This window comes from Rousettus aegyptiacus, unplaced genomic scaffold (assembly GCF_014176215.1).
Source record: "Rousettus aegyptiacus isolate mRouAeg1 unplaced genomic scaffold, mRouAeg1.p scaffold_m13_p_5, whole genome shotgun sequence".
NCBI lineage: Eukaryota > Metazoa > Chordata > Mammalia > Chiroptera > Pteropodidae > Rousettus > Rousettus aegyptiacus.
This window is the reverse complement of record NW_023416308.1, coordinates 61,132,085-61,156,316: the sequence shown is the minus strand read 5'-3', so window position 1 is coordinate 61,156,316 and position 24,232 is coordinate 61,132,085. Positions and strand designations below refer to the sequence as shown.

Genomic DNA, 24,232 nt, shown 5'->3' with positions numbered 1-24,232 from the left:
TGTGAAAAATGTGCATCTATAATTGATGAAATATGGTATTATTCCCATTTAACAGATGACAAAAGCACAGAGGGGTACAGAACTTGACCAGGTAAAGCATTAGTTGTGATGGAACCCCAGTTTGGTCGACTTCAGAACCTTGAAGCTCTTAATCACGTATTTCTCTCAAGATATTTCAAATGAGTCTGGAAGAAAAAAAGACAGACAAGATGAATCATTTCAGTAGTAGTGAGGATTATACAGCATTATACGCTTTCTAAGAGGTGAAGAATTTCAAGATTATGTCTGAATGTCCTTACAGAAGTTTCAGAGAAGGAAGATCCACTAAGACTGATTGATTAATTAGGAGCATTTAGGGAAAGGAGTAATGAGGAAAAGCTTCATAAAGGAGGTAGAACTCCAACTGGGTTTTAAACGCACTGAAGGGAGAGAATATCTCACAATTTAAGTAGCACACCATAACACTCACGTGGTTGAAGTGTGGTAGTAATAAATGGGAAGAGCCACTATGACCTTTGGTTATGAAATTGACAGCAACCATTGGCATAATTATGGAGGAGTTATATTCCTTTTTACCTCTTACATATAATAATATTGTAATACTTAATACTATAGTAATTACAATAAAAGTCATGTAAACCAAAAAAAAAAAAGATGCATAAAAAGAAGAAAAGAAAATCTAATGCATCACTAGAAAAAGTTAGCAAGGTGCCTCTGCAGAGATGGGGTTGGGGGAAGGAAAATCTTCACTGGCCACTGGCCAACTTACTCTGCCACTCTCCACTTCACCCTATCCCCAGTATCAAAAGCCTGTGTTTTGTTGCTTCAAGAAACTTTTCCTATCTATCTATAGGAAAATAGTTAAATAAAATTGGAATATCCATATCATGGCCTATTATGCAGCCATTAACTGATATTTAAGAAGGTTTGAATGACATGTGAATGACTTGTGGAATCATTTTAAGCAAAATACAAGAAAGGCCAGAAGGGAAATAAGCCAAAATATTAGTTGCAGTTAAAGCTTGGTGGTGGTAATTTTGAGTAGCGGAGTGATACTCTTGTCTACTTCTTCATATTTTGTGTACTTACTAGATTTTAAAAAATGAATGTGTCTTGCTTCAGTGAAGAGGGAAAGGTTTTTAAATGGCTCAAAAAAGCCATTAAATATTCATTTTTGATGGTTCAAAGTATCTCAAGAGGGAGAAAGAAAGGTGCCAATCTGGCACTGGTGAGGCTCCGCAGGACTGTGGACAAGTTGGGATGACCTTTCACAGGCTGTTGTGCCGTAATAGTGTGACTGGCAAAGGACACGGCTCCTCTATGCTGGCCAGCCTTCGAACAGTCCTTGATGTGAGGGCTATGTGAGCGAGGGGGGTGGGGGGGAAGAATGATTAGAAAGTGGCAAAGGGACTTTTTTCTTACTGGAACTCAGAGGGAGGGGATCCACCCCCCCCCCCCCGCCGCCGCCCCCCACCCCCCAGGGTCTCTGACAGGCTGAAAGGTTTGGGAGAGCTGAGATGGGGTCAGGAGCAGGGAACTAACTTGGTGCAGGCAGTGCAGGCAAGCTGCAGAAGGTTCATCTGGGAATCTCCATGAGACAAGGAGAGCATCCTAAGAAAAGTAAGCAGCCTCTGTCAAATTTCTTCTTTTTAAATTAAATTGCTCGAAAAACATTTACTGGGCATCTTTTTATTTAGGGCCGTGCTCCCTGCTGGAGTGTTAACTTTAATAATACCACCCCTGTAGCCACTTGCATTTAGGAAGTTAAATTATCAGCTGTTTGTCTTGCAATTAACAAGGCATTGGGGCTATAATGAAACTTGATGAAAACTAGATCTAAAGTTATATCGCTAACCTACTGGTGTAGGAACAGATATAGAGCAAAGTTGCATGTAAACTTTACTTTTGTTTTGCTTTGTGGCTAACATCCAGCTATAGGTTGTCCTGATGGGATGGGGATGGGACACAGGTAGCTCCAAAGGAGATAAGAATTTAAATGTGGCTTTTATTTGAGACTTTTACAGTGTGATTATCTTCCTAATTCTTGAGTATATTTATGACTCATTTGCAAGGCTGTGGGTCAGCCACAGGGGATGCATAGATACAGTGCCTGTCAATAGGGAGTACATACATTTGTTATTAATATACATACAAATTAACATTTATTGACTGCCTTTAATGTGAGGTACTATCCTAGGTATTTTATCTTATTTAATTCTCACAACAATATGAAAACTCGGATGACCAACCTATGTTACAAGAATCTAAAGGTCAGTGGGGTTAAGTAGCTTGTCAAAGATTGGGTAAATTGTAAGTCATGGGGTTGAGATTTGGAACTAGGTCTCTCTGATTCTCTCTGGTTCTAACTAGATCTCATCTGCCTGCAGATTAAAATTACCCGAGAAGCTTTAAAAAATGCTGATGCCCTAGTCCCAGACCCTGATACTCTTAATTTGATTGGTTTGGGATGAGGTCTGAGCAATGAGAGTTTACAAAGCTCCCTGGAGATTTCATAAGAAGCCGTGGCTGAGGTCTATGGTAATTTAAGTGTACTCAAGCATAGCTTTTGGGAGGGAGATATGAAATTTGGGGGCGGGGGGGGGGGAAACAGTGAGGTATAAAATGTCTTCATTTCCTGAATAAACATCAGTTGATAATAGAAGGGCAAACTAGAGGGAAGGCTGTAGTCTGAAATGAAAAATCTGCCATTTTGAAACTTCAGAAAATCAAGATGAGTTTAATGGTAACTATCTATTTCTAATAGATGAGTAATTCTCCCCAGCAATAAACATTAACCAAAATATATAAAGATCTATTTGTATTTCTTCAGGTAAATGATCTGGAACAGAGGTAACACTAGTAAATTATTTCTATTTCTTCTCATATGTTTCAGGAGAAACCAAAACTTATAGATGGAATGTCCCTAAAAGGTCTGGTCCAGGGCCATCTGACCCAAATTGTATTCCATGGGTTTACTATTCAACAGTGAACTTTGTGAAGGTAAGGTGGAGAGAGTAACCAAAATACTCAAAGCAATATGGCTTTTGGTTGACTATTACTCTGGTGGGTATATGAGAAGGGGTGTGATGGTTTAGAGCAGGAGTCTCAAACTATGGCCAGGACCATTTGTTTACATTACTTATGGTTGAATAGTTGTGACAGAAAAGGTATGGCCAACAAAGTAAAAAATATTTACTATCTGGTGCTTTACAAAAGAAAAATTTGCTGACTCTTAACCTAAAGTTTGCGGGTGAAACATTTGATCATATTGTAATAACTATATAGGGTGTCAGATGGGGACTAGATTTATTAGGGTGATCACTTAATAAGTTATATAAATGTCTAATCACTATGTTGTACAGCTGAAACTAATATAATATTGTATGTCAACTGTAATTGAAAAATAAAACTATTTTTTTAAAAGATAATAAAAAAGTATGGGGGGGACAAAATCTCAATGTTTCAATTACCAAATTTAGAACTTATGAGGCAGTTTGCAGCAATAGAAGATATGTAAATAACCATAAAATAAAAATATTTTTAATATAATTTATACCATGATTTTTGATGTGTTAAATCTATTATTTTTTAAAGCATTACCACTGCAAACAGAGCTCAGGAAAAGAAAGCACACTCCAAACAGTAACTGAAACTATGAACTATCTGAATGATAAATAGGTTAACTTTATTTAGAAATTAAAGGCAAAGATCCAGTATTGAATTTGAGTCATATGCGTGTATGAAAAACAACTCGTCTTTAATTATATGGCTTAAATCAAAGTCCAAACTAAAATCACATATGATATAAAATGTAAACACTGCTCATTATTTTATTTTACTATTTTTTTTTTTTTTAGGTGAGGCAACCCTTGGTTGACCTCACATATTGCAAGAACCTTGTCAGCTTACAAACTCTTTTTTTGTTGTTGTTATGCCTATAGCACCTGGCCTTCCTAGGTGGTCTCCCATCCAAGTACTAACTAGGCCTGACCCTGCTTAGCTTCTGAGATCAGACAGGATTAGGCTTGTACAGGGTGGCATGGCCATAGTACCCATTATTTTAACAAAGCGAAAGATTATCTTAACCTTCCTTTTAAGTATTAGATGGCTGTGTTAATATTCTTGAGTTGTAGTGGACAGTGCAAAAGTTCAGGATTGACATATAAGACACTTGGAAAAATAAACTTACGGATTGGAATTATGGGATACCCACATTTATATATTTATTTGTGCATCCCAACAAAAATTTATGGAGCATTTGTGATTGCAAATGACTCTAACAAGTATTTGAGCAATGCAAATATTGTCTTGAAGGGATTTATAATCTTTGGAAGGAAATAATGCGTGTGCATACTCATAATTATAATACAGCTCTGAATCTGGTGAGTTCTATAAGAGGCATTGGAAAGAGAGTCTAGAAGAAAGAACATTATAAACGAAGCTGCAAATAGGAAAGCAGAAGGTGTGTCTGGGAAATGTTGAGTCCCATTTAGCTAAGTAGGTGAAAAGAAAAGAAAGCAGTGGGGGAGCTTAAACTAGAGAAATCCACTGGAAGAAGAGCACAGGAGGGGTTTAAGGACCTGTTAAGGATTTAGACTTTATTCGGTGGGCCATAGAAATTCACTGAAGACTTCTATATATGGAAGTGATGAGATTAATCTGATGGCAGTCAACAAGATGGACAGCAGGTGAGATGAGCCAGAAACCAGAGAGGAGCCTATTTCTAGTCCAGAGTGAGGTGGTAAAATCCTACTGAAAGGTGGGGGTAGATGGAGTTGGAAGGAGGTCACAGAAGGGAGAAGCATGGTGAAGGGAGAAGAAATAAATGTGAGATCTGACAGGAAATGAGATGGCACAAAGTAAAGAAAGAGAAATTAAACATTGAAATCAAGTTTTCTGACCTAAATGACAGGTAATATCATAACACTGTTTACAGAAATAGGGAATTCAGGAGAAAAAAATGATTTGAGAAAAATAATAAAGCCCACTTTAGAAATGCTTAGCAGATTGAATCATTGCAGGAAGCACATCAGGAGCAATATCTAAGTAGGCGATTGGAAAAGTGGGAGTTTTCCTCAAAAGAAAGTTTGGGGCTGAACAACTTGACATGGAGGTCATTGTCCATGGTCCTGTATCATTTGCTAATCACCCTGTTCACTTTAACTCACAGAAGTAAAATGTAAATATTCGTATATAGCTATAAATACAGTCTCACTTACAAAACAGAAAAATAGAAATAAGCATTTATTTATTCAATGAATATTTATTGATTACTTTCTACTAAACATGGGGTTATGCTCTGAAGACTGTGATAAGTGAGGGACATGGCCTTGGCCCTTTGTAGCAAACTTTGTAGCAAATTTTTAGGAATACTCGTAAATTTTCATAAAGGTCACCCTGATTCTCAGGGCTTCTTAGTACTTATTTCATGGTCAATAGTCTCTTTACAATGACTTTCTTATAAGCACTTAATCTGTATTATTAAATTATTTAAAGGGTTTTCTAATTCAGTTTTATTTTCTTTCAGGATACATACAGTGGTTTGATGGGTCCTCTGATTATATGCAGAGAAGGAGTGTTGAATGAAAAGGGAAGAAGAAGTGACGTTGATTATGAATTTGTTCTCTTGTTTTTGGTATTTAATGAGAATGAATCTTGGTATCTGGATGACAATATTAAGAAGTATCTCAATAAAGACCCACGAGATTTTAAGCACACTGACGATTTTGAGGAGAGCAACAGAATGCATGGTATATCAGAAGTTTTAAAAGAAGACCCTTGTCGAGATAAGCTCACAGAAATTTCTATGACTGCAGGAGGTCACCAGCCTCCTTCTCTGAGCCCTTCCGCATCCCCCAGGACACTTGGACTGAAGAAAGTCCTCTAAAGTTTCCTTTAGCTAGAGCCAGCCAAGCCATTAGTTGGCTGCCAGCAAGGTCCAGTGAAGCTTTAGACCAACTGTTTTAGGGACTTCTATTTCTGAATTCTGAGATCTTTAAATTATAAAACCATGAAGTAATTCCTAAAAAATGAATCATCACTTATAAGAATACACCATAACTTCTAATTGATCAAATTTTAGGGCCTGGTCTAACTGTTTCTGATAAAATACCATCACCAAATTTATGTTTTATTGTGTCTATGTTATTTAACTCCATGTAATTTAAGGCCTTTTTTTTTTTTAATGGGAATAATGTGTTTAATTGACACATCTGCACTCTTTCACCAAGATGTACTTTTGGCCAAAAGTGTACAAAAAGATAGGCCCTGCCTCCAAGATGTACTTTTGGCCAAAAGTGTACAAAAAGATAGGCCCTGCCTGACGTCACAAAGCTACTTAATTGCTGACATTGATTAGAATATAGTTGCCTGATCTCTGATTCAGCTATTTTCTTCTACCAATTTTTCTTCCCTCTCCCGAGCATCTCTTAGTATGTCTCTCTTCTTAATGAATGTAACTAATTTGGTTGTATCATGATGCACACAATAAAAATTTAGTAGAAAACAAGAGTGAATCACTATCACATCAACCCAGCTTGAGCTTATTTTGGTCACTCCGAGGTCATGGGCTCAGCTGGTGTAATGTTTTTTGGAGAGTCAGCCAGACTTAGGAACTTGTCCCAAACTAGTTCTCAGAAAGTGAAATATTAAGGAAATAGTTCCTAATTGTTTCAATTATGATTTATATATATTTGATCTCTGCTTTAGTCCACTCAACTGTAGAATGGTATAAATCTGGCTACCTCATAAATGTAGTTGTAATCTATAGCATAAAAAGAATATGCTATAGATTACAAATACAACCCACACTGCTACCCAAGAAGTAGCTTTCAAAAATAGACTGCTATTTTTTTTCCTAGCCCTCTTCATATAAGGATTTCTTAGTAATCTGAATTTTTGGTCTAGATGGTAGGGACATCGACAAGTGCAAGTGAGATTGTTCCACGTTTATCAGGCAGATGAGAATATTGGTGATCTAAAAATTTTCTTGAACCATTCCTAAAACCAGATTAAGTAATGAGTGTTTTCTCACTAATCACAAGCTATTTTCTTTTCTCCATCTTAGCTATTAATGGAAAGATATTTGGGAATCTCCATGGCCTCATCATGAATGAAGATACAATGACAAACTGGTATTTGTTAGGACTAGGAAGTGAAGTGGACATTCATACCATCCATTATCATGCTGAGAGCTTTCTTTTCAAAGTAAGTTTAAGCAAAATGCTTTGGGAAAGACATTTCGAATGAACAAGTTCAGTGGATTTCCATTGTGAAATAAGAGGGTTATTTACAAAGAAGGCCTGTGAGAGGTGGGTAGTCAATATTAAAGAATGGAACAGAATAGCATGATTATACTCCTCCTCTGGTAGATATTTCTTAATATTTACGCATATTTTACCGTGCTTGTTTAAAAAACCTCTCTGAGCTTCAGATGAAAGTTTTTTCATCACTTATATGGGGATAATTCTGACTACTCTGGATTATGCTGTTACTATTATATATGAAAGCATCCATAGAATTTTGTACCTTTTCCTCATCCTTCCTTTTTTTTTTTTTTTTTTTTTTTGCCTTCCTCTTTCCTTTCCGCATTTCTTTTCTATGTGATTAGCCAACAGAATAGCCCTATCTAGTAAAGGAGCTATTTCATGCTTTGGCTTGGGCCCAAAACTTTACCTTGACTTTTGCCCTAGTGAGCTGTACTGGACCATGTGTGGCCTTCTGCCTCTCCAGCATCTATATCATATGGCTGGTGCTGACTATACAGAATCACCTGGGGGAGCTGTTTAAGAAACAAATTGCCAGGCCCCATTCCAGACCAGCTGAATTAGAATCTCTCGTGATAAAGTACAAATAGTCAGTTATCTCAAGTGTTCAGTGCAGTCTACAAGGAAGTAAAGCAGAAAAGAATAATCATATCTAATCTGTAAGGAAAAGCTGTATTGGTTCTTTCCTAGTTATACAGGAATAAATAGTAACTTTAATAATTTTTTTTAATATCCTCTCCTCTCTGTATATTTATTCAACAGTTTAAGACACCAAGTATTAGTCTATAATGATAATAGTTTTATGTATTAAATACCTATGCTCATTTTCAGAACTTACACTTTAAACTTACACTTTTAAAAATTTATAAAATTTAATATCATTTATAAAATTATAAAATTTTATGTACATATAAAAATTATTTTATATAAATTTTTTAAATTAAGGTATAATTTACAGTGAGTACAAATCACCCTCTTTCGTGTACAGTTCTGTTTTAATAAACACATACAGTAATGTAACAAATACTAATAAAAATATAGAACACATCCCCCCCTAAAATTTCCCTGCTGCACCGTCTGGAGTCAGTTACTTCTCCATGCTTAACCCCTGGCAAACATTGATCTGTTTTCTATGGCCGTGGCTTTGTCTTTTCTGAAATTTCATATAAATGGGAACATACAGCCTGTAGCATTTTGAACCTGACTTGTTTCATTTAGTATAGGCATTTGAATTGCATCTCCCTTGTGTGTAGCAGTAGTTTTGTTCCATTCTATTGTTGAGTAGTATTCCACTGTATGGATATACTGCACTTTGTTTATCCATTCCTCTGTTGAGGGACATTTGGATTATTTCCAATTTTTGATTATTACCAAAATCCTTATAAAGATTTGTGTACATGTTTTTGTGTGAACATAAGTTTTCATTTTCCTAGAGAAAATATCTATGAGTTGGATTGCTAGGCCATTCGGTAAGTGTATATCTAACTTCATTAAGGAACTGCCAAACTATTTTCCACAGAGACAGTACCATTTTGTATTCTCACCAGAAATGTATGAGAACACCACTTGTTCCACAGACACATTAGCACTTGGAATCTCCCATTTTTATTTTACTTTTCTTTGTCATCCTACTAAATGTGTAGTGGTATCTCACTGTTTTTTATTTGCATTTTCCTAACGACTAATGATACTAAGCATATTTTCATGTGTTTATTTCCCTCTATTATCTGACCCTACTTATTCAGGTCTTCTTCGATTTCTTCCATCTGTGTTCTATAGCCTTCTGCATATAGATTTTGCATATACTTTGTTAGATTATGCCCATTTTTTAATTGGGTTGTTTCCTTATTGTTGAGTTTGAGAGCTTTATACATTCTGGATAAAAATCCTTTACCAGGTATGAGATCTATAAATATTTGTTCTCAGTCTGTGATATATTTTCATTTCCTTTACATTACCAATTAAAAAGCAGAAATTTTTACCTTTGAAAAAGTCTAGTTTATCATTTTTTTTTCTTTATGGATCATGCTTTTAGTATCATAACTAAAAAATCTTTGCCTAACTTGAAGTCACAAAGATTTTCTTCTAGAAGTTTTATAGTTTGAGGTTTTGTATTTAGGGCTCTGATCCATTTTCAGTTACTTTTTATTTATGGTTTAAGGTTTATTTTTTGCATATAGATGTCCAATTGTTCCAGCACCATTCATTGAAAAGACTACCCTTTCTCACACTGTGCAAAATCATAATTGATCATATGTGAGCCTATTTCTAGGATCTCTATTCTGTTATACTAATCTATATGTCTGTCATTTTTTGAATGTCACACTGTCTGGATTACTTTAGTGTGACAGTAAGTCTTAAAATCAGGTGCTGATATATATATATTTTTTTAGCTATTCTAGATCTTTGCCTTCCCATATAAATTTTAGAAATACCTTGTTGATTTCTATTAAAAATCTGGCTAGGATTTTGATTGGAATTGCATTGAAGCTGTACATTGGGGTGGGAAGAATTGATATCTTAATATTGGGCCTACTAATCCATGAATATGGCATATCTCCCTATTTATTCAGGTCTTCTTTGATTTCTTCCATCTGTGTTCTATAGCCTTCTGCATATAGATTTTGCATATACTTTGTTAGATTATCAGCTAAGTATATCATAAACTTTGGTGATATATGTGATATTGTTTTTATTTCAATTTTTAATTCTTCATTGGCAATATATAGAAATATAACTGGTTTTGTATAATTGACCTTGTACCTGCAACTTTGCTAAACTATTTCTAGTAGCTTTTTTTGTAGACTTTGAGGGATGGTTTCCTACACAGACAATATGTGATTAGTGACAATCTTATTTATTTTCAATCTGGATGCTTTTTATTTATTTTCTTGCCTTATCACACTGGCTAGAACCTCTACTATAATGCTGAACAGGAATGGTGAAGGTGGGCATCCTTGCCTTATTTTTAATGTTAGAGGAAAAGCATTTAGACATTCTTCATTGAACATAAAATTAGCTGTAGGTGTCTTGTAGATCCCATTACCAAGTTGAGGAATTCTCCTTCTATTCTTAGTTTGCTGAGTTTTTTTTTTAATCATAATCAGATGTTAAACTCTATCAAATACTTTTTCTGCACCTATTGAGATGATATTTTTTTTAGCCTATTAATGATTTTCTTTACTATATTGATAAATTACCTTCACTGATTTTCAAATGTTGAACTAATTTTCATTCCTAGGATAAACTTTATAATGCAGTATCCTTTTCATATATTTCTGGATTCAGTTTGATAGTGTTTCGTTAAGGGTTTTTGCATCTATGTTGATGAAAAATAGTGGTAGCAGCCTTCTTTCCTTATAAAGCATCTGTCTGGTTTTTGTATCAGGGTAATGCTGGCCTCATAAAACGAGTTGGTAATGTTCTCCTCTCTTCTATTTCCTGAAAGTTTGTTTGGAATTGGTATTATTTCCTTTCTAAATGTTTGGTAAAATTTGCCAATGAAGACCTCTGGATCTGGAGTTTATTTGCTCAAAGGTCTTAAGACAATTTGTTTCTTTAATAGATAATCTAAATAGTGATATATGACAGTTTTCACCTTAAGGAATTTGTCCATACCATCTAAATCATGGAATTCATGAACAAAATTATTCATAATATTTCTTTATTATCCTTTTAAATGTCTACAAGGTCTTAGTGGTGTCCCCTCTTTAATTCTTGATAGTTGTAACTTGCATCTTTTTTTCCCCCTTTGGTCAGTGTGTCTAGAGGTGTGTGTTAGTTATACATTGCTACATAACAAATTACTCCAAAGCTTAGTGGCCTAAAACAATAAACATTTACTATCTCACAATTTCTTTGGGTCAGGAGTCTGGGAGTAGTTTAGCTAGCAGGTTCTGATTCAGCATCTTTCATGAGGCTACAATAACATGTCAGCTGGAGCTGCAGTCATCAGGCTTCACTGGGGCTGGTGAAGCTCATTCACAGGGCTGTTGACTGGAGCCTTCGGTTCCTCACCATGTGGATATGGCATGGGAGCTGGCTTGCCTCCAGAGTGAGTGATCCAAAAGGAGAAAATGAGAGAGAGGACGCAGGACAGAAGTCACTGTCTTTTATAACCTATCCTTTAAGTAGAATGCTATCACTTCTGCCATATGCTATTGGTCTCAAAGATCAACTCTTATGCAATGTAGGAGGGGACTACAAAGGTTATGACTACCAGGAGGCGGGGATCATTGGGGGCCATTGTCTTGACTTTATTGATTTCTGCTCTTATCTTTATTATTTCCTTCTTTCTGCAGATAGATAAATCTTACCGAGAAGACGTTTATGATCTCTTTCCTGGGACATTCCAAACCATCGAACTGTTTGCAGATCACCCAGGGACATGGCTGTTACACTGTCACGTATCTGATCACATCCATGCTGGCATGGAGACAACCTACACAGTCCTTCGGAACATAGGTAAACTGCTGTCTGTCAGTGATGCCAAGTGATAGCACCAGGCTTCCTGTAGACCCTGAAAACAGAAGACATGAGACTCCACCCCCCAAGGAGCTCAAAGCCAAGCAAGAGACAGACATGTAAACAATAATCACAATAAAATGTGATCCATGCCAAAACTGAGTGCAAAGTACAGGGTTTGGTGACAGTAGTAGGAAGCAATGGTTAACAGTTTGGGGATATGAGCCAAGGTTCCACAGAGGCCATAATGCTTTGAATGGATCTTAATGGATGAGTAGAAGCTTGAAAGCTGATTGGGGTAGGAACAGTATGTGTACTGGTATGAAGAGTAACACTGTGAGAATCCAAGAAAGACTTATAGATACTGATGGCATAAAGTCCTTATTGGTGAAACAAAATAACCCTTGAAACAACTCATGTCATGAAAAGAATCTATTTCTGTTGTTTATAAAACAATCAACTTGTCTTCTCTGTCCAGACAACAGGATCCCCTACTCCACCAAGTCTCCTTCTGGAGGAGCGTCCCACCCGGCCACTGTGCCCTCCAATGGTAAGGACTCCTTCTCTGAACCCTGCATGGTCAGTGTTCACTCCCCAGGGAAAGGCAGAGAACTGACACCTCACTTTTCTTTTTCACAGAAGACCCCAACAAGGAGCAGCTCTATTTCTTTGGCAAGAATCTGGGTCCTAGAGGAGCCAAAGCAGCCTTGGTCATCCTTTTCATCATTGGACTCCTCCTCCTGATCGTCACAGTGATTCTCTCCCTCAGACTGCGCTCTGCAAGGAGGCAGGTGGCATATCGGGAAGTTCAGTCCTGCGCGCTCCCCACGGATGCTCTGTGAACTGGCTGGCCTTCCTCGGCGGGGAAACTGGACAAGGCATTGTTCGCCATGGAAGGTTCACACTGTATCCTGGATCAGGCTCTGATCCTTTTGGGACACAACCAAAGCAATTTGCTTTTCTTTGTTTAAATGGGTTGTGAATAATTTTTCAGTCTAAAATATAGAAAGAGGAGAATGGGTGTGATCGAACAGTCTCGATCTGTTTCCAGAATGGATTCGTTGAAATGGGAAGAGCCTCTGAAAGATATTTTTATTTTCTCCCTTTCATAATTCTTAGACAGCACTTCCTTAGCTTCCTTTTCTAGATGGACAACTTTGGAAAAGAGTTACCATCCTCAGACATCCTACTGGAATGACACTGATTGCTCAGCCATGTTATGTGACACGCTTCTTTTAGTTGTTCCAGGAAAAGTAACTTATTGAGGAATGTTTATGTCAGTATTTGATGATAGTATCTGACCAAGTGAATTTTTGGGAGGCTTAAGCCAGCTCTCCTGGCCTTTTGCATGTTGTTACAAAAGGTAAAGTTAGAAGCATTTAAAAAATATTGCTGCTGTTTTAATGCAAACTTCTAGAGATACTTGAATGTTTACAACTCATTTCATGTTATATGTCTTTACAATGTTTCTGTGGCAAAGTTTATATTTTCAGGAATCAATTATAGAATTTTTATTTGTATTGCAGTGTGGAGGGCTGGAATCTGTGAAATAGCAGGCTACATCCTCCCACTGAGTCAGACTCCCTGAGAGTTTCGTGGAAGCTTCTAAGACAGAGGGAAACTTTTAGGAGGCAAGTCTGGACTTGAGTCTTGAGTCTGATTTTTCATTCACCTGCCAGGAAATAAAAACAGTCTCGTCACGTGAGAAACACCAGGAAGAATTTGACAATGCAGCTGACTGGTTGGGAAGACAAAGAAATCACAAAATCCTCGATTCCATGCCTCTTAAAGACATAGCCCTTTATGGGGGGAGAAGAAAAAGAAAAGGAAAGCTTAGAAAAAGAGAATCCTGGTGGAAATTTTTAAACCATCAAATCTGCTTTGAAAATAAGTATTACAGTTTTCAAGGCTCAAGTGCAAAAATAAAATGTGAACAACTAAACTCAACCCATTACAAGGCAATCAATACCTTCTGTATGCACGCCTCAATGTTAAGTGTAAAATTGATAAAAACAATGTTGTTTATTAGTAGACTAAGGAATTCCCCTTAGCTCAGGGCAAGATGCCCTGCAATGCCAATGCCGATGCTAGATGAGTGATATTAGTACATCTGCCTTAGCTGTGGATCTTTTGGGTGTTCAGGTAAACAAGTAGGACCTAATAAATACTTTGGCGGAGGGGACTTTCACACTATCTCATCTTTATCTTGGTGAGGGGAAATGGGTAATTTTATAGAAGCTGTAGTCTTACATAAAACAGGATGCAAATGCTAATAGTTCTGCTCATAGTTCACGTGAATGTCCTATCAAGCGAGGTACCACAAAGATTTTGGATTCCAGCCTGCTAACCACTGACAATGTAGCAGGTGCTCTCCAGTTTTCATACATGTGTAAGCTGTATAATTTCATAATAATAATAATTACAAGAAATGCCTTATTTATAACTCAGACAACAAATTATTTAGTTGTATGTTTTTTTTCCTTTCCTCTTAATTTTTTTTAATGGCAATGAAACCACAAAGTAGTTTGATTATACCATTTCTCTTTTTAATAAAGTTTCACATAACATGGCTATTTGCATTATGTATCATTAAACCCGGGTGGGGGAGGGATGGTAAAGGAGAATTACCTTTTAGATATTTAGCAACCATTCCAGTTATAGTTGCTAAGGGAAAGCAAACAAAATAAGAGTATTTCTCCACAATATATTCTACAAATAATATGACTCTCCCCATTGTTTCCTCAAATATACCAACACTTCATTCTCAGCCTCACTTCTTTGGAAAAAATCAAGCACATTGCACACATCTTTTTCTCCTCTTACAATGGAAGAAGTGTTCCTGCTCCCAGCAGGGCCAGTCCGGTGCTCCGCTCTAGACCTCATCCCTTCTTGCTTTCTCAAGGACTTCATTCCCTCAGTTATGTCTTCCCTTCTGCCTGAAGTCATCAGCAATGCCCACCATTAAAAACAGAAAGCAAACGAAGAACCACTGTCTTTAATTTTCTCACTCCTCTAACCCAGTTTCTGAGTCTCTTCTGCTGGTTCCTTTCTGATGGAAATGTTAGCATACCTCAGAGCTTGACACTGGGTCCTTTTCTCTATTTTGTTCTCTGGGGTAGGCTGAATAATGTCCCCCAAAATTCCATGTCCTTATCCTCGAACCTGTGAATGTTAGTTCATATGACAAAAAAAAGGACTTTGCAGGTATGATTAAGTTAAAGATCTTGAGATGGGGAGTTGATACTGGATTACCCAGACAGGCCTTCTAAAAGAGAGGCAAAGGGAGATTTGACTGCAAAGGAAGGCAAAGCAGCAACTAAAGCAAGCTGCTAAGCTGCTGCCTTTGGAGATGGAGGAAGGGGCCACAAGCCAAAGAATGCTGCTTTAAAAGCTGGAAAAGACAAGGGAGCAGATTCTCCTCTACAGCCTAGGGAGGGAGCCCAGTCGAGCTGACATCTAGATTTTATTCCAGCGAAAGTGATTCCAGACTTCAGACTTCCCGAACTCTCAGAGAATAAGTGTGTGCCACCAAATTTGTGGCAATTTGTTACAGCCCTCTTCATAGGTTATTTCATCCACTTTCATTGGATCTGAAAACTGTCTTTATGCTAATGAATTCAAAATGTTTCTCCTTATGCTGCAGACCGCAAATCTTGCTCGAGCAGGATCACGGCAGCTGCTCCCGTTCCAGCCTCTCACTGCTGCTCTTGCCCCTTCCAACCACTGCACGAGCTGTCGTGGTGTCCTTCCAAATCTGATCACACACTTCCTTGGCAAATACCCTTTTAATGTCTTTCCACTTCACTTTTAATACGATTCATTTCTTTACTCTGGTCTATAAGGCCCAGTCTGATGTGGTCCATGCCCACCTCTCCAACTTCATCTCTGACTCCGCTCCAGCTTCCATCAGTTCCTGTGCCCTGCTAGTTCTTTCTTGCCTCAGGCCTTTGCACATTCTGCCTTTTAAGCCAGGAATGCTCTTCCTCTCCAGAACCCTCATATTTTCTGCCTATCCTAGTTCAGCTGTGAGCCCCCCAGACTGCCCTCCCTAAAGTAGTCCTTCCCCTTGTTATTGCCTATCACTGTTTTCCTTCATAGCACTTATCATAGGGCATAACCATTTTATTGGTCTGTTGGTTTCATTGTTGTCTGCCCCTTTGAGTGGACATAGGCTCCGTAGAAGCAAGAACTTCTGACTGGTTTTGCTCACTGCTGCATCCTCAACACACACCACAGTACAGATATATAATAGTTGCTCAGCAGATATTACTTGAATGAATAAATGAATGAATGAACAAATGAATATATAAACAGAAAACACAGTGTAGTGAGCTCGACTATTTCGATTTTGACTATTTTAAATGCAAAAGGTCTCTTCTTCAAATGTTAAACGTCAAGGGTCTCAAACAAACAAAACAGAGTTCTGGGTCAGTAGCTGTGAGGCCCACAATTGCTTGGCCTCCTTCTGAGAAATGACACTGGAGCATGTGGTGGGGGAAGAGAGGGCTTTAGAGGAGTGTTTGTTATTTAATCCCTAAATGCACCTTACAATGATTTTTAAAAAGCAATGTCAAGGAAAAACAAGGAAAGTCTAAGAAACTGTCATGACCAAGAAAGCTAAGGAGACACGACAACTAAATGCAATGTGGTGTCCCGGATGGGATCCTAGAACAGAAAAAGGATACTAAGTAAAAAATTAAGGAAATCTGAATACAGTAGACTTTAATTAATATTAATGTATCAATATTGGTTCATTAATTGTAACAAACACACCATACCAACATAAGATACTAGCAACAGGGGAAACCGGGTACAGGATTGGGATATGTGGGAACTCTCTATACCACCTGCTCAATTTTTCTGTAAATCTAAAACCATTCTAAAAATTGAAGTCTTTTATTTTTTTTAATCAATGTTACATACACTCTCGTGTGATACCTTAAACTCTTGAGGGTGGTAATAATAGCTATCAAATGCTAAGTGCCCATGATGTGGAAGGCATTGTTACATATATTATATATAATCCTCAGAACAACCTGTTGAGGTAGACAGTATTATCCTTATTTGGCAAATGTGGAAACTGAGGCTTAGAGACTTCTTGTGACCCATCCTCGGCCACATGGCAAGCAAGTGGCAAATCTGGAAGTTGAACCTCTCTTTTTTCCTCTCAAAGGACACTGGCACATGACAGATTGTTTGATCTGATTTTTAAAGTAGTAAAAACAACTCCCTTAACCATCACTCTCCTCTGTGTCATTCATCTCTATTCTCAAAGACAGAGCACCAGTTTGGGCTGTCATTACATCTCATGTGCAAAATTTCAGCAGCCTCTCATCTGGCCTCTCCACCTCCATTCTGTGTTCCAATCTGTGAGGATGGCAGATTAATCTTTTTAATGCACAACTCTATATTCCTTCCCTCTTAACACTCCCTAATGCCTGCTGAAAAAAAGTCCAGACTACCTTCTCAGGCCCCATCCTCTTCATTTTTGACTCCCTCACCTTCATCTTTCCTTTATCTGTGTTGGATATTTCCACTTTCCATTTCTTAATGAGTTCTTTCTTGCTTCTATTGTAAATTTAACAAATGTAGATTGACTTTCTTCTATATGTCAAAAAACTTCCATGGCTGAAAGCAATTTATAAAACTGTAGATTCTAACCAGATCCTCAGAGGAATTTGATACATAGAGAATGCAAAGATGCAATAAACCATCACACAGGGCAATATGAGCTAAATGCTAGACCAGAAGAAGAAAGTACTAGGGAGGGAGTGATTCACAATTGGAGGCTCTTGGAAGGCTTCAAGAAGAGGGGACCTTTGAGCCTGCTGACAAGGAGACAAGGGGCATGGTATCCATGCTTTCGCTCATTCCTGGAAAGCTCCTGTCCCAACTCTGCCGGCCATAAACAGACTGATTCTTCTAGGCGCCACTCTTTGATGCACCCCCCCCCCCATTTTGACACACCCCACCTTTCACAAAATCACTTACCCTTGCCAGCTTGTATTATAGTTAATTGTGCTCATGCCTTATGAGGTCTTTGAGGAAATGGAATGTGTTCACTTCATCTTTGCTTCCTCACCCATCAAGCCCAGAACTGGCCCATTGCTGGCTTCTAATACATGCCTTTAATATATAGATAAATGAGTGTAAGTTGGCCTGATTATTTTTAAACAACTTTTAAGGTGAAATATTTTCAGATTCCTTCAAAAACTTAATAAATATTTATTAAAAGACCTACTATGTGCCAGGCATTTGTGCTACGTATTAGAGATAAGAATGGTATAGATGGGCATGGCCTGCCCTCATGAAGCTTACCATATAAAAGAGGAGACAAACATTAAATAAATGAACAGCTAAACAAACACTTGTTGAATTACGGTTGTGATTAAGAAAATATAGAGGGCAACAATAACAGATAGCAGTCAAATAGCACTCATCAGCTGTCCTAGGAACTTTACATATGGTAATTCATTTGATCCTTATCACAATCTTAAGGGGTATAACCACTTTATAGATGAGAAAACTGAGGCACAGGAGGGTCAAATACCTTCCTTAAGGCCCACAGCTAAACTGGTAGTGCCAGTATTGCAAGAATATACATAACAAAGTGGCCTCATCTAGTTTAGAGAACTCAGAGATTTTCCTGGGCAGAGTAAGAGTTAGCCAGGCAAAGAGGCTACGGTGGGGGTGTTTTGAGCAGGGGAAGGTCCTGGAGGAAGCAAGGAACCTCACAAACTTGAAGAACTGAGAAGTAGTGATCCTGGTGAGCCAGGCAGTGGCCATGCTAAGAAATTTGTTTTTTATCCTAAAAGCAATGCACACTTTGAGAAGCGGCGGGAGGGGAAGGTTGATATGACCAGATTGGAGCTTTTAAAAGCTCCCTGGGACAGCTGTGGGAGAGACTGGCTTTGAAGACTAGGGGATACATTCCTGTATGTGGTTAGGAGAGAGGCTGGTGGCCTGAACTGGGGTGTTGAAAGTGCAGGCAGAAGAAAACTGTCAGATTTTCTACATTTATGAGAGATAAGCAAGAGAATTTGGAAGTCGGTTATAGAAGCTAGGAGAGATGGAAGTGTTAAAGATGGCACTCCAGGTTTCTGGCTTGGCAGATAGGTGGATGGTCATACGTTTAGCAAGATGTAGAAGACGGGAGCTGAGGTTGAGAGGAAGATGAGGACTACAGTTCTGGCCATTATGAGTTTGAAGTCCCATGAGCCCTCCAAGTGGAGAGCTGTGTAGTGCCCAGAGGGCAGACCAGGATGGATATGTACCTGTGGGAGTCGAGGGCACATAAAAGAGGCTTGTGTACATCCATCCACCCATGAACAAAGAGCAGAGAATGCAGCCTAGCCCAGCGTCAAGGCGTCCTCATGTTTAAAGGTTCTGTCGGCTCCAAATGTTGCCGAGTAGAACATCTCCTGTCTATTTTCTCAATATCCATTCCTTGTAAGTGGTTCAGAGGCAGGTCTCCCCCAACACCCACTTATCCGTGGGTATCCCTCTATTGGCTCCCAGACCAAGGCTCTGACAGGAAAGAGGGAGAAGCTCAGAGTGAGTAGTGATAACTGAGGCCTGGGACTTAGTCATACTCATGGCTCACTCCATCTGACCTCGCGTCCTGCTGTCACGCAGAGCTCCTGGAAGGGCCCGGCGCTCCCTCTTCTACACACGCGCTCGGATCTACACCGCTTGTCTGGCTTTTACGGCGACTGTTGCTCTTTGTAGCGTGCGCAGCTCCCTTTAACCTGATTCCACCACGTAGAAACTTGGGAGGTGGTACATAAAAGGGGGCCATTCTATCCACCGGGTAAGGGTTCGCTTTCAGAAATGGTTTCCAGAATCCCAGGTGCCAGGAAGTCGGAGAATGAGGCTAGGACTAGGGCGAGAATTCTCAGAGGTACCGCTCATGGGAAGATCCCTGTGCTGAGGCAGACGACGAGATGCCAGGGTCGCGCGCGGGATGCTGCCGCGCCACCCCGACCCGCGTCACCGCGGTTCCCGGAAACTCCACGCCCGGGGTTCCTGGGTCTCCCGCCAGGCTCCGGAAGAGCGCGGCGGAGCGGGCCGGAGCGGGCCGGGGCGCGCGGGCCGCCTGGGAAGCAGCTTCGGCCGCCGGGGCGGAGCGGCGGGGCGGGCCGAGAGGGAAGCGCTTTGTTCCCGGGTTGGTTCCTCGCGCCCCTGCAGCGCCGCGGCGGCGCCGAGCCCTGCGCGGGCCGAGCGCGCGGGGGCGGGTCTGCGCCGGGCGGGCGGCGGAGCAGCGAGCGCGAGAGCTCGTGCGCCCAGCGGAGGCAGATGCCGCGCTGCGCAGCCGCCGGCGGTCGCGCACGCCGAGGCACAAAGGCTGGTCGGATGTCGGAGCAACTGAGGAATCTGCAAAGGGAAAGCGAAAGCCACGGGCCGGGCCAGTGACGGGGTGAAGGCGCCGCACAGCCCGCCCGACGCCGGCGGCACCCGGGCCTGCCCTCGGGGGCTTGCCAAGGCGGGGCCGAAGGGCCGCAGCCATGGCCATCGCCCACCTGGCCACCGAGTACGTGTTCTCGGACTTCCTGCTGAAGGAGCCCTCCGAGCCCAAGTTCAAGGGGCTGAGGCTGGAGCTGGCCGTGGACAAGATGGTCACGTGCATCGCGGTGGGGCTGCCGCTGCTGCTCATCTCGCTAGCCTTCGCGCAGGAAATCTCCATCGGTAAGGCCGGGGACTGGAGGGGCGGGGCCGGCCGGGCCGGCCGGGCCATTGGCAGCGGTGCCCGAGTCTGATGAGAAGCAATTTTACCGTGAGCCTTTCTGACAGTGCTCTTTACTGCGATGGGCATGGGCTTTGTGAAGGAAAGTAGCCCGTTTTGTGGTCCGAAGCATTCTTTGTCCACATGCTTCATGTGTACCCCCTGTGGACTCTGCGCGTATGCCTACTCCTCAGTTTTTCTGTTCCCTGCACCCTACCGATTCCGACTGTGCCTTACTGTTCATGTTCTACTCTTTGATCAGCGCCCTTGCCACCAGATTTGTCTGGAACAACTGTTTCCCTTCTTTTCCCCTACATACATTTGCGTGGTCACCTAAAATTTTGTACTAGAGGAGTTCCTGAGTGGCTAAACGGAGGATGTGAAGACAAGTGTTCCGAGAGAAAAGTGTGTTCTCCTTTACGGTCTATTTGAATTGATATTTACCAAAGCTTTAGCTTTGCAGGGTTGTGAATGATAGGAAATACCTGTTCTTGGCAGGAAATAGAGGGGTACCAACATCTTCCACCTGCACGTTCTTATGAATGTGAGACGAATGAGTTCCCTTCATGTAAATTTTCATTTAATGGTAATAACAGTTTGACGAGATTTGAAAGTCTGGTGGTTTGCACAGGATCTCGTGGCTGAAAAGTGTGTGGTCTTCCTCTTTAGTTGTTCTAACTTTCAGCACAGGAGAGAGTGTATGAGTCAACACGAAGGCGGATGACGGCTCCAAACAGTTCTCTGAGGGGAAAAAAAGGAAGAGGTTAGTGGGGCTGGACCTTGGAGAAAGCTTACGTGAGAAGTTGGATTGGTCTCAAGCCTTGGAGTATGAGTGGGATTTGCATAAGCAGAGGTGAGACCAAAGCCAAGATTTTGAGATGACGGAAAATGTTATGTGTTCCTGGAAGGGGAGAGACAGTGACTGTCCTTGCTGAGGCAGGAGGATTGGTCATGGTTCTTGGAATGTGAGAGTGAATGTGGGCTCCGGTTGCTTAGAACAGAGGAATACAGACAGACTTGATGGTGTAAAAAAGTGAAGTTCTTATCTGAGCTAAAGATAGAGGGGTTGAAAATGGCACTTAATAAATAGCCTAATGGTAATATGTAGGGTCTGTGAAGGAGAAGAGCGTGGAGTTAGGGAGGCCAGATGCTGTAAGATGGGGCATCAGTTGAGGTCTTTTGTACGGATGGGGCCCAAGGGAAAGGATGGGGAAGGGCGATTTCTGAGTAATCAAAATGCAGTAGCAATACTCGAGCACCTCGTTTTTAATGTGCCATGAAGGGCGGAGACTGCTCTGAGTTTTGGAAAGGGTGCAGGCCTGGGTGAGTGGAGAATGGTGGTGTTGTTGATGGAAATAGTGAAGTTGAGGGAAGAGTTGATTAGAAAAGGGTTATAATGAGTTTGATTTTTTGATCTGTGTCATTAAATTGTTCAACTTAGCAGGAAGTTGCCAACTTAAATATGGAAAAAATAAGTGTTTAGTGTTCCTTGTCTCTGGGAAGGCATCGCCATGGGATTTCCCTCGTCCTTCCAGATGGCCTGGTGTTTGTTGAGGCTTCCAGTAGACAGGAAAACCACCAAGTAGCATGGGTCCTAGAGATAATCTCTTTCGTCAACAAATGTTCCTTGAGTACCAGCTGTGGGCTGGACCCAGTAGTAGGCACTGAGGACCCAGGTGTAAATGAGGCATGGTCCCTGTCATGGAGGAGCAACAGTCTCAGGCCCCTGATGCCAGGAGGAAAGAGTTGATTACCCTCTGTGTTCAAACTTCATTTCTTGCCCAGATATTAGAAGGACTTCTGAGGCACCTGCACCAGTAATGCTCTAGACATGTTCAGAATGATGGGTTTTCTGAGAAGCTTTTGGCTGGTGTTGGAAGTGGGTTACCCAGCAAAGGCCTGGTCTTATGCTGTGTGAATAGTACTCCTGTGCATTGAGGAGGATATAAAGGAAATTTGAGGTATGACCCTCTCCTCACCCTGCGGGAGCAAAAACAGACATGCTCACCTGTAATATCATTCAGTTGTGCGTGATTCAGTGACAAAATGGTGTAGAACTCTGAGCACCTGGTAGGTGAAGGTTGGCCAGGACTTGGCTGGAGCATTGTTGAGCAGACTTCCATGTCTTTTCAAGTGCTTTAGGACCACCAAGGGGAGGACAGCTGTGTGGGATGAAGCTAGCAAGAGCAGGGAAGACCTATCAGGTTGAGTAAACATTAGATAAAGTCATAAGAAAGGCTCTAGAGAGGAGAGGTACATAAATTAATACCTGGAGTTGGTACAGTGAGATCACGTCAGCCAACATTTAATTTTGTGCAAATTTAGCTTTCACGCAAAAACAAAAATAAACAAAGCAATGATGGAGAACAACAATGGAGAGAGAGAAGAGTAATTTGAATGGAACAGGCACCCTTGCCCATCACTTCGGAGATCGAGTAATGGCCCCAGAAGGAGTGTGAGATAGTCCTGCAAACTTCAAACATGGCTTCATCCTCCCTCTCATGAGACGTGTTCCCTGCCTCTCTGGTGCCTGGGATCATCTTTCATTGTTGTAGTTGGCACATTACATTATAACCTGCCTGTGTGGCTGCCTCACCTATAAGATGCTTCATCTTCTCTTGGTCCCTAGAAGCTGGCCAGTGGGGGATGTTGAAGGTTAGAGAGAGAGAATGTCCTCAAATAATAAAACATATTTGGTATCATATTAAAGGCTTCTCCATAGTCTTTGGCCCAATTTCTTACTAGTTCAGCCCACTGAAAAGAGGGACAGAACCTGTCCAGGCCACAGAGACCCATGGGCAGGGAAGATAACTGATTTTTATATAGGTTCTCCTGGGTGCCAACATCGTGCTCTCCACTTCATCGAAATTCTGGCCCCTTCGCCTCCCACAACAGCTTACACAGCCCCAGTGTGAAAGCCTCAGGGACACAGAGTTCTGTGCCACAGAACTGTCATTTCTAGCACACCTGTCCCCAGATGTCTCTAGAGGTGCAGCACATTTCACCCTGGGAAGAAGAGAGAGATTTAGGAAATAGCTGGATGATAACTCTGTAGAATATGAGCATAATTGGACTACATGGCCTTGAAGCTGTGAAATTCCTGGAGTATTTATCTGAACTATTGAAGAAATATATTCCCTAAGTGTGCTACCTTTCAATAGACCAGACTCTGGGAGGGGTTCATGTTCTTGGGGGTCTTTTGACAAGGTCCGTATGCCCTAGGCTTATGGTTATACAGGGCCTGATGCTGGAATGTCCTTCCTCGGGCTGTTTTGAGTCCCTGGGGCCCCAAGCTGGTGTGTTAGGAGACCCTAGAAGAGGAGAGCCCCTGTCTCCTGCCAGGATGCCTTTTGCCTGAGCCAGGCTGGCAGGACCAGAAGAGCAGTGGAGGAAGCCAGTGGATCCCTGGGAAAGGGAGCCTGGTCTGCCCAGCTTTCTCTCCCTGCCGCCCTCCCAGTAGGCAGCCACAATTCTAGACAGAGGAATTTGGTCTCTCCAGATTAGCTGTGCTCTGCTACTGTCATTACAGACAGGCATTGGGCCAGCCTCAGTGAGCCAAAGGACAGATATAACTGCAGCTGCTTCTAATACTATTAGCTCACAGTTCCCTTTATGTTTTCCCCAACTGAGTCAGTAACCAGGTGGCTTAAGTCATCTGCTCTGTCGTATCTGAATTTAGGCACATCTTTGGGAATATGTTTAGGCTGCTTTTCAGCATGTACTAGATGGCAAAGCTGATTGATTCAGGGGTGTCTACAAGAATGGGCTAGTATTTAGGGTC

The 24,232-nt window shown here is 40.9% G+C and overlaps 3 protein-coding genes and 1 pseudogene across 4 annotated transcripts in view; 2 read left to right on the top strand and 2 right to left on the bottom strand.

Annotated features, from left to right (window-relative positions):
* The window catches only part of HEPHL1 (hephaestin like 1), a 62,811-nt gene extending 50,139 nt beyond the window's left edge, over positions 1–12,672 (top strand). Inside the window, exons 15-20 of the mRNA XM_016158653.2 lie at positions 2,894–3,000; positions 5,528–5,750; positions 7,067–7,206; positions 11,567–11,729; positions 12,208–12,279; positions 12,369–12,672. Of these exons, the coding sequence (XP_016014139.2) occupies positions 2,894–3,000; positions 5,528–5,750; positions 7,067–7,206; positions 11,567–11,729; positions 12,208–12,279; positions 12,369–12,571 (908 nt within the window). The 3' untranslated portion in view covers positions 12,572–12,672. The remainder of the gene's footprint in view (positions 1–2,893; positions 3,001–5,527; positions 5,751–7,066; positions 7,207–11,566; positions 11,730–12,207; positions 12,280–12,368) is intronic.
* Positions 3,933–4,051, bottom strand: LOC118603661 (annotated as a pseudogene).
* Positions 12,673–13,327: 655 nt separating the features above from the next.
* LOC118602846 (translation initiation factor IF-2-like) lies at positions 13,328–20,295 on the bottom strand. 2 transcript variants are annotated; one of them, XM_036220958.1, is made up of 3 exons: positions 19,004–20,295; positions 17,721–17,855; positions 13,328–13,401 (listed from the first exon to the last, which is right to left on the bottom strand). In XM_036220958.1, the coding sequence occupies exon 1, from the start codon at positions 20,239–20,241 to the stop codon at positions 19,624–19,626; it is 618 nt and encodes a 205-aa protein (XP_036076851.1). In that variant the 5' UTR covers positions 20,242–20,295; the 3' UTR covers positions 13,328–13,401; positions 17,721–17,855; positions 19,004–19,623. The 2 variants fall into 2 exon arrangements, with proteins under 2 accessions (XP_036076851.1, XP_036076850.1); XM_036220957.1 differs by lacking the exon at positions 13,328–13,401 and having other exon boundaries at positions 16,426–17,855.
* PANX1 (pannexin 1) overlaps positions 20,206–24,232 on the top strand; it is a 39,173-nt gene continuing 35,146 nt past the window's right edge. Inside the window, exon 1 of the mRNA XM_016158715.2 lies at positions 20,206–20,414. Coding sequence (XP_016014201.2) covers positions 20,234–20,414 — 181 coding nt within the window. The 5' untranslated portion in view covers positions 20,206–20,233. The remainder of the gene's footprint in view (positions 20,415–24,232) is intronic.